Genomic DNA, 14,477 nt, shown 5'->3' on the forward strand with positions numbered 1-14,477 from the left:
TAACAAGGAATTTGAGACACAGGAGCACTTGCTGAGTCGCTGCTTGTATATCCAAAGCCTGTGGGAGGAAATTCGGAGTCTCTTTGGTTATTTGAATAGGGACCCTAACAGTCTTAAGGGTACCATTCTGCAATGGGGAGTGGGACATTTTCACAGTAAACTTGTCCGGAGGTTATGGAGTTTATCGTTGGGTTTTGTTATTTGGGAGGTGTGGAAGGAACGTAATCGGCGAATTTTCCAGGGACGCAGCTGCTGCGAGGCAGGTATATGGGAGGTGATATGTCGGTCGCTGAAGGAAACTGTCCTCTCTGAATCTTGGGAAGAGGAGGATTGGAAATTAAATGTGGACGAGCAGCGAATATTACTCAAATTGGGCATTGATTCTACGATGTTATACCCAAACACTGATCGGATTTGTCGACAGCGTTTGCAGAGCCCCAACTTCTTTCGCCTCCCAGATGAGCAGCAAATTAAGCTGTCCTTCGACGGTGCCTCCAAGGGTAATCCTGGGGAGGCAGGCTGGGGTGGGATTTTCCGCGATAGCTGAGGGAGGTCGCGTTGGGCATATGCGGAATGGGGAGGGGAGATGTCCAATAACGAGGCGGAGCTCTGGGGGGTTTACCATGGCCTTCGCATTGCGGTGAGGAACGGATATCACAATCTGGTTGTAGAAGGTGATTCCCAAATCGTCATTGATATGCTGCGGAAACTGCAGCGGGGAAAACCATGGGATCACGTCGCCAAGAGCTGGCGGGTGGCTGCTATTATCCAGGATATTGAGGAACAGGTGAGGAAGATAGATTATATAACACTTACCCATGTCTTACGTCGTGGCAATCGCGCGGCAGATTATCTAGCCAATTGGGCCACTGCTGATTCAGCTCGGGTGTTGGATGGTAGTTGGAGCTCGATCTATGAGGATCCACGCTGGGCTGAGCTGGCAGCCATCACTCGCCAGGATAATGATGAGCTTCCAAATCCAGGGAACCCTGGGATATTTTGAATGGGTAATCCTGAGCCAAATTCGGTTCATGAAGACAATGTTTCTTCTCTGAGGATCCACGCTGGGCTGAGCTGGTAGCCATCACTCGCCAGGATAATGATGAGGCCATGGGGTGCGACAGGACCTTTTAGCACCCTTCACATAATGATCTGGGGACGAAAGGAACGGCATCATAAAGATCGCTGCGGTGGGATCAGGTACGAATTTGCAAACCTTCCCATTTGGCAGAATGATTTAATGAAGACATGCGCTGAATTGCCCATCCCAAGGCCGACGGCAGAGTGGGTATTGTTGTGGGTAAGCGGTGGCATCGGGAGGACACAATGCTCATCACATCAAACCCCTCATTCCGCGACGTGTAATAATGACCTTCCTTCTAATGACGACGGAGGGTGGTGGACAGGTATCAGCCTCCATGCAACCGGTTTCCTCTGCCATGCTTATATAACACTTGGTTTCTCTAAGTCTCTGCTCTATTTCGTGAGGGATTTCAGTATTGGTTTGTCTGCAAGTATGGCTGCAGTTCGCTCTGAGGGTAGACGAACGCGCAGTCAGGGGACGCCCCTGGGGGAGCAGGGGAAACATGCCGCGGACGAAGCCTTGCGTTATATACCTGTAGACCTTTCTGAGGATTCGGATGACCAGGCCGGGGAGAATTCTGGAGCAGTGGCGCGACGGCCGACCTCGGGAGGCAAGGTAGGCAAATGGATGCGGCATTCTAGCTCTGTAGGTGGAGATGACGATGCTGAGGAGGATGATAGTAGTCCTGCGGATGAAGACGAAGAGGCGGTTCGCGGAGGTCGCGGTCGCGGGAGAGGCCGGAGGGGCTGCGGAGGTGGCCATGGTCATGGTCATGTCCGAGCTCGCGAGGAAGGTGGCAGTGCTGGGGTTCCTGGAAGGGGGCGAGGAAAGAGGGATATGCGACGCAAATTGGCGGAAGCCGAGAGCGCCTATATGCATGAAACTCATCCAAAAGTTCGGCGGTTTGTAGACCATCTAGAGGAGGAGGCCCTGCAAGAGCAATCAGATCTGGAAATGGCGGATTGGGAGCATTATATCCCTGACCCTGGCCACACCAGAGGGCGGATGTCCCTATATAAACAATCTCTGCACATTTATTGGGGACTGAAGCGTTTGCTTGCCAAGTCTATGGAACAGGTAGCAGCGGAGATGGTGGACATCGCCCAAGAAAATCTGAAAAAAGAACTGAAGAACCTCCAAATTACTCTCCTGATGTAGGACAGGAAGATCGATAAGTTAACTCAGCTCATCCGAGATGGTGGCATTGTTAAGGCGGAACCTGATCTTCAGCCAGATGACCTGAAACAGTAGCGTCTGACGGTTTTTTACATATCACTCTTTTTGGTAGTTTCGTTATCATAGAAAGCTTTTCATTTCAGTTCTGTCTTCGTAGTTTCGCAGTTTTGATTAGTATGTTAAGGTTGAACAGTAGTATTCTCTTTCCTGTTTAGACAATCTGACCATATACTCACCTGGACATGGGACATGACTTATTTTTGAAGCTCACCTGGTTTCCCTTCGGGGCAGGTGACGGAATTTATATGTACATAGTTTCTCTATTTTTCTATTAATGGAATCATACCTTAGCTTACAAAAAAAAAAAATTGTGTATTTAAGAATGATATTATAGATAATGGATGTACTAAAAAATAAAAAAAATGATAGTATTCATCGGATAGATAATGACATTAAAATAATTAATAATGAAAGTGGATAAAAAGTAATTGAGTAAAAAAATAAATTTTCCTTAACAAATTAGTGAAAATAATAAAAAATAAATCAAAGAAAATAATTAAATAATTATATTAAAAAAATAATTAAATAAATGAATTAAATAAAAAAGGAGTAAGAGAATAGATTTTTATGAAACTTCTTATAAAAATCAAGAAAAATGATTTTGATGAATATTTTTTAGTGTTTGTAATATTTATATTTGGGTCTATTAATGTTGGGTTTCTAATATTGGTCTCTTGGATTTAATATTATTCCCTTGGGTTTATGTTTCCATTGAGTTTATAATATCAATATTTTGTTTATTAATAACTTGGTTTATAATATCAATCATGGTCAACCATAACCAACCATGGTGAATTGTGGTCAACCATGGTCCGATCTCATATTATGAAACAAATTCTCCACTTAGGGTTTATATACCTTGGTTTTTTAATTATTATTATTATTATTGTTATCCATTTTTAAGGTCACGGCCAAGCCAGACACCAAATTTGTGTATGAAACCCCCTTGTTTGTGGGACAAGGGACCCATCTCCGCACAACGATTTGACTGTTAAGTCGACGAAGGCATACATACTCTACCCGACTCTGGTTTTGAACCTGTGACCTCTTAGGAGGAAACACATGCTCTTAACCATTAGGCCACTCAAACTGTATTAGCCCCTTGAGTTTAAGGTTATTCCCTTAGGTTCACAATCCCTTGGGGTTTTAGTATTAATCCCTTGGGTTTATTGTTCCTTTGGGTTTATAATATCAATCGCTTGGGTTTATTATTCCGTAGTTAACCATGGTTTATTATGAAGTCAACCATGGTCCAACATGGAATTATGATAATGATTGTCTCAATATGAAAAGAAATGATGGTCAATCATGTTTATTTTAGTGTTTATAATATTTATCTTAGGGTTTATATACGTTGGGTTTATAATATTAGTTCCTTGGGTTTAATATTATTCCCTAGGGTTCATAATCCCTCTGAGTTTTAGTATTAATCCCTTGGGTTTATTATTCCTTTGGGTTTATAATATCAATCGCTTGGGTTTATTATTCCCCTTAAGTTTATAATATCAATCATGGTCAACCATTGACAATCATAGCCAACCATGGTTAGCCATGGTTGAATGTCACACTGTGACAAGAATTGTCTCACCATGTAACTAAACCATGTTTATTTTAGTCTCTCTAATATTTATATTAGGGTTTACCAAGGTTGGGTTTATAATATTAGTCCCTTGAGTTTAATATTATTTTTTTGGGTTCATAATCCCTTGGGGTTTCAGTATAAATCCTTTGGGTTTATTATTAACTTGGGTTTATAATATCAATCATGGTCAACTTTATTAATCTCTTGTGTTTGTAATATCAATCCCTTCCGCTTCTGGATCCCTTATGTTTTTAATATTTATCCCTTGGGTTCAGTAATTCCTTAGGTTTATAATATTAATCTTTTTTGTTTAATATTATTCCCTTGGGTTCATAATCCCTATTATATTATTATTATTATAATATTATATATTATTACCCAAGGGACTAATACTAAAATCCCAATGGATTATGAATCCGAGGAAATAATATTAAACAAAAGGGATCAATACTATAAACCCAATGTATACAAACCCTAAGATAAATATTAAAAGTACTAAAATAAACATGGTTGAATTAATAAAAACTAAGAATTATAATATATTAATAACCATTATTATTATTATTAATTAATATTACTAATATTATTATGAGTTTATATTATTATAACAATATTAATATAATAATTATAAATATATAACAATATCGTCGTTATTATTTATATAGTTTCTGTATTCAAGCTTCTATGATCCATAATTAATTAAACAAAGTCTTTCAGTAGAAATCACATTAGGGAGTTTTTCGTCGACCCGTTCGTCCGAAACGCATCGGCCAAAAAATTCTCTCATGTGATTTCTATCGAAAGACTTTGTTTAACTCATTATGGATCACAGAAGCTTGAATACAGAAATTACTACCATATACGGAAGGGCCACTGCAATTAAAGTTCATCACTTTGAACTGTCTCGGGTAAGGGTTCCATGTTGAAGATAGATTTGACTTTTCTAAAACAATGTAGAGACTCTCAAATATAGCCATTCCTTGAAATTATTTCTCTACATTGCTCTCTATTTAAGCCTTTACCATGGTTTGCTTCTTCACCTAGTCTTGATGATGAACCACACTTGTTGGTTCGAAATGCGATGGCCAAAAAATTCTCTCATGTGATTTCTACCGAAAGATTTTGTTTAATTTATATAGTTATCAATAATCATAAATAATTCGTCTTTAAAAATTACAGATAATAATTCCCTTATCACAATTCTAATTATTATTGAATCATGATTATTATTATTATATAATATTATTGTTATAATAATAACTCAATATAATTGTTGTTGTTGTTATTATTATTATTATTATTATAAGAACAAGCATATTTTATTATTATAATAATAACTATTATATTTATTATAATAATATAAGGTAAGAGTTTATATTATTATTATAATATTAATATAATAATTATAATATATATATATATATATATATATATATATATATAGTTGTTATTACTTATATAGTTATTAATAATTATAAATAGTTGATGTTAAAAAAAATACTTATAATAATTATTAATGTGGTTAATATAAGCTTATAAGCTTATATTAACTATATTGGAAAATATGGTTGTATATATGTTTTATGTTAGTTTATGGACTTATATCGACCACATTGGTAAATGTTGTTATATGAAACATCCTGTAAAAAAACTAAGAAAAATTATTTTGATGAAATTTTCTTGTAAAAAAATGAAAAGATTGATTTTGATGAAAATTTCATCCAAAACCTTTAAAAAAATTTAAGAAATGTGAGATGATTTTGATGAAAAATTCTTGTAAAAAACTTAAGAGAAATGATTTTGATAAAATTTTCTTGTGAAAAAAAAATAAAAAAAATATAGCAAATGTAAGGTGAACACTTCAAAATTTCGAAGCATGTTTCTCAAATAATGACTTCCAGCCAAAACATCCAAGATTACTTATAATTTGTGAAAATATTCGTAGTCAGAAATAATTTTCTTGAACAAACCTAAACCTAAGGAAGTGAAAGAATTGATGTGATATGAATGACAGTCCGAATGTTTAATAGTACCTGCAAGCTTTTGTAAAAAGTTGTGCCAGGGACTCTCAACGGAAGGCTGCGAAGTCCTTTCATCATAACCAAAAAATCGCGTTTCATACTCTCCAGTGCTGTGCCCGCTGAAAGACTTAACATGTGATTGGCCATGAGCGAAAATATCATCTGCGTCCATTCACAACGAGCAAAGGCAATTAACACCGAAAGTCCGATAATGGCCGAATGAAGGATCAGATATAAAGAGCACGCTCACCTCTTCCGCTTCATGCAATACATTCACATTTCTCCCTTCCCACCCTGCGAGAGACAAAGTTATGATATTTTGTATTTCTGAAAGAAGCCGATCCTTGACTACCGAAATACTGATGAAATGCAAGAAGGCTCCTCGCATTCTCTTGTGTAAGTCTCCACGAGCAGCAAAGATATTGCACTCTCCGATTATCTGTGACCAATACGACGGATATGCAGGAACGAACAGCCGGCCATCATTATTCAGAATAAACTTATTAACCTCAGGATCTGTTGAGATTACCGTTGGATATCCTATCAGGAACGTTCTAAACAAATTCCCATACCTGCACACATCAAAGTAATTAACAGCAACATGTAAATAATGAACAGAAATTTACCATCTATTTAAGTCTGTGGTCTATTAGAGAGTAGGGTTTGGATTTAATAATATGAGAATATTTTTACTAGTAAGGGTCATTTAATGGATGAAATGAATAGTTTCCAAACAGTGTATCTCACCTCTACTTTTGTCTGTCATTACAAATTCTAACGATTACGTATAATACAATTATTTTGATGACTATCTCTCTTTATTACCCACTTATTTAATTTATTTATGACTATGCTAGCATGTTCAATATCATCCTTTATCATAAAAAAACATGTACAACGAATATAGATGAAAATCCAAATTTTAGTAAAAGACTGTATTAATATTGAATCTACTTAGGTGTAAACCTTGAAACACATTATCCTATATCTATGACTCTATCAGAAAAAAGATGAAATCAACATATCCATGTTGCTATAGCTATGAATTTTTTTATTTTTTTAACCCCATTGATTGGTATTTTTTCTAAATCTGCTAGAAGTTATATATACGTATATATGAATTGTTTTTTTTACCAGAGAGACTGGCATTTGCTAAAAATAATTTTATCTGTTTGAGTTTCCAAATTCCATGTTGCTAGAGCTATGAATTGTTTTTTTTGTTTTACCAAGAGATTGGTTTTGTTTTACCAGGAGATTGGTATTTCTTCTAAATCTGCCAAAAATAAATTGATCAACGAAACTATATATCAATGATATGAATTGTCTTTTTACCAGAGAGACTGGAATGTACTAAAAGTAATTTGACCTATAAAATTATATACATCAGGGATCAGTATGGCAAAATCAAGTTACATCCTAGAGCTGGAAATTTTCCATAATACATAAACTGAACAAACAAAGAAAACACATTTAATCGCCTTCATATATGTAATAAAACAAAGACTTGTGTGACTTGATATAAGCAACCTTAGAACTTTGCAACTTCAACGTTCATATTAATCCCAAATCTGTGCTCATTAGTTTTATTAGAGTAAATAAAATTACATGTATTGATGCTTTAAGCATGCTTGTGGCTGTTTCTAACGTAAAAGGGAATCTCAAAATTACAAAATTTCCTTATCCAACTCTAAGATTGCAAATTTTCCCTATCGAATTCTGATAAAACTCAGGAGTATAGAACATCAGCACTATATTGTTCTAGGTTCAGCCTAATTTTAGTGTTGTCCATGTGAAATGAGCTGTGTGCTCCGTCAAAAAACTCTGATATAACTGGTAAGGCACATACATGTGCAGCGTTATATATACATAGCATACGCAGCATGGAAAAAGACTCCTGATATCACATAAACTTGTTGGTTCAAAGTGCAAATGAAGAAATTATATAGTTTAATTATTTTCAAGGGTAATAAATTTTTTTATGAGCATTGAGCTTCTTTGTATTCTGTAATTGCCAGATGCCTTGGTCCATTTCCAGAGGGTGTTTGCATCCGCATTTCTTGACATGTAAATATGATCAAAAGTAACTTAAGAGAAATGTGTTAGCCCGTGCAAAATTTGTTCCTAGGTTTCCCATTTATTCAGTGGATTTGGGTTATATATTATGAAGGGAAGAAATTTGAAGTATGGAGCTTGAGAGCAAAGATTTCTGGGAAATTGTTGGTTGCCCACACTAGGTAGAAGTTTTTTTTTGCTAGAAGATTCTCCTCCAGCCCCTCAGATTACATTTATATTTATATAGATAGCCTACAATTATTTAAGCTTCGGATAGTTTTTTTTTTCAAAGAAAAAAACGAACTTTTTATTACCAGGATAAAAAGTTACAAGTATATGCCATAGCATTCAAATTGCTCTATAATTTGGAATCATAGAGCTCGCTGGAAGAGGAGACTAAGTCTCGTCTAGCTTGTCATGTAGGGAAAACTACTGAACAGATACACGGCCTCCTCCTATGGGGAAAGCTTGGGCCAATGCCCGTCCAGTTGTAATGCTTAGAAAAATAAAAAATGAGGAAAAAACCACAGGGAAAACAAGAAGGAGAAATGAGAGATTATGACTTTCTCCCCTTTTTCTTCTCAACTTTTTGCCATTCTCCTTGGGATGGGATTATGGGAACAAGTTGAAGAGGATTTTCTTCGCTGGGTCGAGGATTTTCCTTGTCAGAGGCTTCTCGAGAGTGCTGCCTTTTGGTTCCACCGATTTCCATTGAATTTTTGTTCTTTTCCGATTGTGTTTCCATAGGTTCTTATTGGGCTGTCCTCTGAGTTTCTGTTTGGTTGCTTTCATCCTGGACTGGTTCTTCCTTCTCCTTATCTTCCTCCTCATCTGATTCTGTATAAGAGAATTTCCATCTTTTTTTATGGTTTCCTGTTTTCTTCTTTCTGCGGCTGTTTTTTTTGTATTTTGGACACGCATTTTGCAAATGTCCAGTTTGCCAACATATTCTGCACCTGAAAGTTGTATTTTCATAATCTAATGACTGCAACCAGCTGCTGTCTTTGTATTTCAGTTTAATGTTTCCCGGTAATCCTTTATTTAGGTCTACTTCTGCACATATGCCTGCGAAAGTAAATATTCTTTCTTCAATTCTTTGTATATCCATTTTGATAAATCTACTTATGGAGTTGCCTATACATGCAAGTACCTTTTGGTCCCAGAAATGGATGGGAAGATTATGAAGGCGTACCCATACAGGCATCTGAGATACAACATAAGTGTTTGCGTCAAACTCCGGGAACCATGGAGTAGTAAAGAGACTCAAATTCCCCAAAACCACGGTCCTTGCTGAAGCACAAACTCTTTGATTTCTGGCGACTGAAATTTTACTATGAAAAATCCTTTTGAACAGAGGTGGATCTCACAGTCCAAAGACCAATTTGTGAATATCCAATGAAACAGATCCAATGGTTTGGGCCAGAACCCATTAAATCGACAAATGATGGCTTGCTTTTCATAGCTGTTACATACATTCTCTGCTTCTGTTCTATCGATTGTTAGTTCTGGTATTTGTTGTAGTTGCTCCACTACGTATGGACTTGGTTCAGTTCTGGCCTGCTTTGTGACTGTCGGAGGAGCTTTCCCACTTTGTAAAATATGCTTGTAGGATGTTGCTTCGCTTCTGTATTGCTGGTGCTGAGCTGAGTTGTAATTCGCTTTGGATCCACTGCCTCCTTCTGTCGCTTTGCTGGTTGCTGCACCCCCTCGCAGTCTCAGATTGAGCATGATAGAAGACCCTGGCTTGATGTTGTATTCCTTCAAGGTTCTGTGATCCTGTAGCAATCTGCCCCCTATTACTAAGTTTTCCTCGCACGCTGGATAGCCGATCTGGTTGGCTATGTTATTTTTCAGATCTATTACCCTATCTGTGTCATGCGTCCAAATCAAGGTTGTATTTCCCGTGGGAGTTCTGACAAAGATTTGTATTCGATTGGGTTCTGTCGCGGTAGGGAGGTTTGTGTTGAGTGCCAGGGCAGATCTCATCACAGCTATCCCTCGATGCTTATTGTTATATGTTATGGAAGCTTAAAGCATCCCTGTTCCCGCAACATTCCCTACCCAAAGATCCAGGGCCTTTGGATCTTGGCTTCTCTTTCGCTTATTGGCCAGATCGATTAGATCCGGGCCGGATCTGCAATGTTTGTGCCTGTCCATTGTGGGCGAGAGCAGATCTGCACCATGCAGCCCCCTTTATTGTCTTCGGCAGCAGATCCGATGTGAATGCCTGCAGATCCAAACCCTGCCGCGTCCAGGGTCCCCTTCCTTCTTTCCCCCTTGTCGTTGCTCCGCGCCACCAGCTTCTCTATGCGTTTCTGGGAGTGGTTCGTCCTGGCCCCTTTTGCAGTTGGTTTATGCGCTGCGTTATCCTTGGTTTTTCCTTGATTCGGTACTCCTTGGATCTCGTTTGCAACAGTGAACAGATAAACGTGGGGCTTGCGAAAGACGGTTTCTCTGTCAAATTGCAGGGAGCCAATGTCCGTCAACTGCGATCTCTCCAACACGAGGGCCCTGGGATTCTCCGGCAGGTCAAGGTCGAAAAGAACTGAGATCTCTCCAACACGAGGGCCCTGGGATTCTCCGGCAGGTCAAGGTCGAAAAGAACTGAGGAAGCTTCGGCCTCTGCTAGGCCTAAGAATTCCTGAGCCGTGATTTTTCCGTCCAGATGGCGCGCTTCCAGTCTTCGCTCAAGATTTGGCAACGCATTTCTGATATGCGATCCGCCCAACATCACAGCGCCTCCGTCTGCCATTGCAACCAGGGAAACCTTCGATCTACAGTCTCGAAACTTCGTTTGTGTGCTAGTTATTTCTTAGTTTCCAGTCGTGATCCAAGCTTCGGATAGTTTAGTTTAACTGGATATAAGTATATTTATTTTATCTGAGTAAGATAGCAAGTCAGAAGATATTTTTTGGTTGAATTTTCAGACTTACCAAGTAGTCATTCTGGAATTCATCCTGGGACGACTCAAAAAATAATGATAATAAGTGAGAAATTTATTAATCTCTATAGAATTCATCCTGGGACGACTCAAAAAATAATGATAATAAGTGAGAAATTTATTAATCTCTATAGAATTTGGTGTAGCAGAAAACTTCAACATTTCCATTTCCAAATTTACTCTATTCTTGATCATTCAATTTTTATAAATATTCTCTATCAAAAATTATCATTTCAAAGGTATTCCATAATGTGGAAAAACTTTATTGCAGCCGGATTATGGCATCTATAACTTTGTTCTGTGTAAGGTTTAAAAAATTCTGTTAACCTGCTTGCTTAAAAATAAAAAGAGATTCAATAAAAAGAGATTCAATGAGATTTGTTATTGGAACGACGCATACCTTCCCCGCCGCTCCTTCACAAAATCCGGTGTTCGGAAATAGAAAGAGATGATCTCTCCGAGAAAGGGCCATCCCACAGCCCCCGGTGGCAGTGTCTCCCCAGGCACATTGTGGCTCTGCTTAGGCTGTTGGTGTTGTACCAAAAGATACCACACTGCCATTGCCACTACCCCTGCTAAAACTATCCATACCATCATTCCATTCTCCATTGCATGTGCAGAATGGGAATTCGCTTACAGACTTTCGCTGAATTAAAAAAGAGAGCAGGAGGTTTAGATTGGACTGCCAAGCCATTCGCTCCTGATCTTTATTTTTTATTTGCAAGTTGATTGCTCGTATTTTTTTATTTGAAAGTTGATTGCTGGTATTGCATTTAATTGATGAGATGTTATCCTTTCAAATATTTTAATTGTGTTGGCGCGGTTATAAAGCTTCTACTCACGAGTTGATTTCTCCCGTTGCAGAGTTGTTACCTTTCAAAAAAAAATTATTTGTGTTGGGGCGCTCGTAAAACCCTATTCATATCTTGTAAAGCTTCTTCATTACTGTACCTAAAGTCAATACCCGTAATTTTATGAATATCTGCAGATTTTCCGATGTAGACAAATATAATATAGGTAGTTTCACGAATATCTGCAGATTTTCCGATATAAAACATAAATAATTTCATGAAAATCTGCAGATTTCCCGACGTAGACATTTTGTCAGACACCTTGCTAGAATTCTATTAAGACCAATACCCTATTCAGGGTTATTCAAATTGGCAACTGTATTTTGCAACATGACCCTCAAAGAGTTTGTCAAACAAGTGATATACAAACTTCCGTAATTGGCACATTGGCTCAACTTCAAACTCCCACTGGAGCATATTGCTGAAAGGTGACCTTTGCAACTAACGTGGCTGCAGCTAAGCTCAGTCTCAGTGAGTAGGTTAAAAGTTTGATTAGAAATTTAAATAAATATATAATGTGATTCACTTTGCTAAAAGTTGATGAGTTATAAATTAGATTTAAATTTAAAAAAATAAAAAACATTTTTTTTCTGTAATCGTTTCATTTAAAAAAATTTAATTTGATGAATAATTTAGAAAGATTTTTATCACTAAATAATATTAGTCTATTATTCATATAATTTTAAAATAATATCATCAAAATAATGATAATTTTAAATTTTGATTTAATATTTCAATCACAATTTTTTTGCATTGCTCTGTTGAATATACAATGCATGATGACTTTTTAAAAACCGTCAAACTGATGAAGCTGTTTAAGTTTTTTATAATATTGAATATCAAAATATATTTAAATGATGAATTTTTGTTAACAAATTTTATCAGGAATAATAAGAAACCAAATTAGTGATATGATAAAAGTTTATTGATTTACATAGAAAGAATTTTTATAAGCTTAAGATTGTTATATAAAATAGATTGTATATATTTATGATCTTCATGAGAACTATAATACAAAATAAATTATAAATGTTTATGGAAACTATCTACATTAATCCTACTAGTCTTATTAGACTTGTTGTTGAAGACCAAAATAGATGACAAATAACAAATAATAAGAAAATTAGGTGGAATTAAAGGCATCAACTTCAATGGGAAGTGGAGCTTCAAGGTTGGGGTCATGCAGTCCTGGGCTTGTAGACATCACCTTGTAAATATTTTGCAGCCTATCATTCATTTCTTTCAATTCCAATACTACGTTACCCAAAACCAAGAAAATTTCATCTTTGGCATCATTCTCGTCAAGAATGATGTGGGCAAGGAGAGCCTTCACATGCTAGTAGAGATTGATATGTACATGTATTGATTTTGTTCACCATGAATGTGCACTACATTTGACACCCATGCAAACACAATATCCACAACCTCCAAGTTAGATGAGAAATTGCACTCACCAATCAAATTGATTCCAACTCACCTAGCTACTCTCGAACACTTAGGAATATTCCCTATGTAGTTGGGGGTTGAGGTCATTGCCTGCATGTGTGCCCAAGAAACACCTGATGAGCCACAACCACCCCCTCTCTATTGATAGAAACCTCTCTATTGAAACATGTATATCATTTCAATAAAGTGCAATGAGACCGCAAAACCATATAGAGCAATAGAGCGAATAAAATAGGGAATGTAAGAGAAGCATAGGAGAATGGGGGTAAACTAGAAATAGAGACTATAATGAAAAAATTCAAGGAAAAGAAGAGAAATTGATAAGTAAATTCCATGTACAATTGAGAGACATAAAAATAGTTGGTAAGAAAAAATAACTAGAATAGAAAGTCATTGCTAGGATGACTACCTCTAAACCTAAACTAACAACCAAGATAATGAAATGACATTTTGTTGTACCTAAAAATATGAACACCATGATGAAAAAGAGTTTAATTGCAAGCATGAGTGATAAGATTCATGCATAAATCATATCATTCACATTGCCTCTCCTTTTAGCAATAAAAACCCATTTGATGTTATAAATTCTCATGCTACCAATTAATACCACCTTTCAGTTTAACTTATGGTATAGAAGGATGACATGTTATCCCCTCTCTATAGAAAAGTAGTAACATCGTCTTCTATTCCTCATCACTCAATACAAATAATTTGATGTAAAATAAATTAAAATAAATAAAACCACAAAATCGCTCCATACAAGGAACTTAATCTTAAACAAATTTAAGATAAATGAAACCACTTAGTTTAAATTCATTGCTTCAATCACATCTCAACAAAAATAATTCAAACTCCATCTCCTTTATGCATTTTTCCTAAAGTTTTGACTTTTACCATTTATTTATTTTTCCTAAAATTTTACTTTTACCATTTCATTTATTCCTAAATTTTACTTTCACCATTTCATTTATAAAGTGAATGAGTTACCCTTTAATTTCTTTATTTATACCTTTACTCATTTATTTATAAAAAGAATGAGTTAAACTTTAATTTGGTTATTTATAAAAAAATCCATTGAAGTTTGGTAAGAACCAACACACCTTTGAATGAATGCTTATTTTTTTAACATCATTTTATTTTTGTATGAGATTATAATAAATACTATTGTTAATACTTATTCTAATTTTGAATTTATATTATATTAAAAAAAATTGATTTTTTAAATTTTATTATTATTATTATATTAAAAAAAATTGATTTTTTA

The 14,477-nt window shown here is 36.1% G+C and overlaps 1 protein-coding gene across 1 annotated transcript in view; it reads right to left on the minus strand.

Moving 5' to 3' along the window:
* Positions 1-11,759, minus strand: part of LOC149259747 (cytochrome P450 85A1-like) — a 33,632-nt gene extending 21,873 nt beyond the window's left edge. Inside the window, exons 1-3 of the mRNA XM_089377029.1 lie at positions 11,317-11,759; positions 6,174-6,495; positions 5,936-6,085 (exon numbers count right to left, since the gene is read on the minus strand). Coding sequence (XP_089233155.1) covers positions 5,936-6,085; positions 6,174-6,495; positions 11,317-11,525 — 681 coding nt within the window. The 5' untranslated portion in view covers positions 11,526-11,759. The remainder of the gene's footprint in view (positions 1-5,935; positions 6,086-6,173; positions 6,496-11,316) is intronic.
* Positions 11,760-14,477: the final 2,718 nt, after the last annotated feature.

The sequence above is a fragment of the Pinus tabuliformis genome, chromosome 6 (genome assembly GCF_031772625.1).
Source record: "Pinus tabuliformis cultivar Carrire ecotype Pingquan chromosome 6, CPIR1, whole genome shotgun sequence".
Taxonomy (NCBI): Eukaryota; Viridiplantae; Streptophyta; class Pinopsida; order Pinales; family Pinaceae; genus Pinus; species Pinus tabuliformis.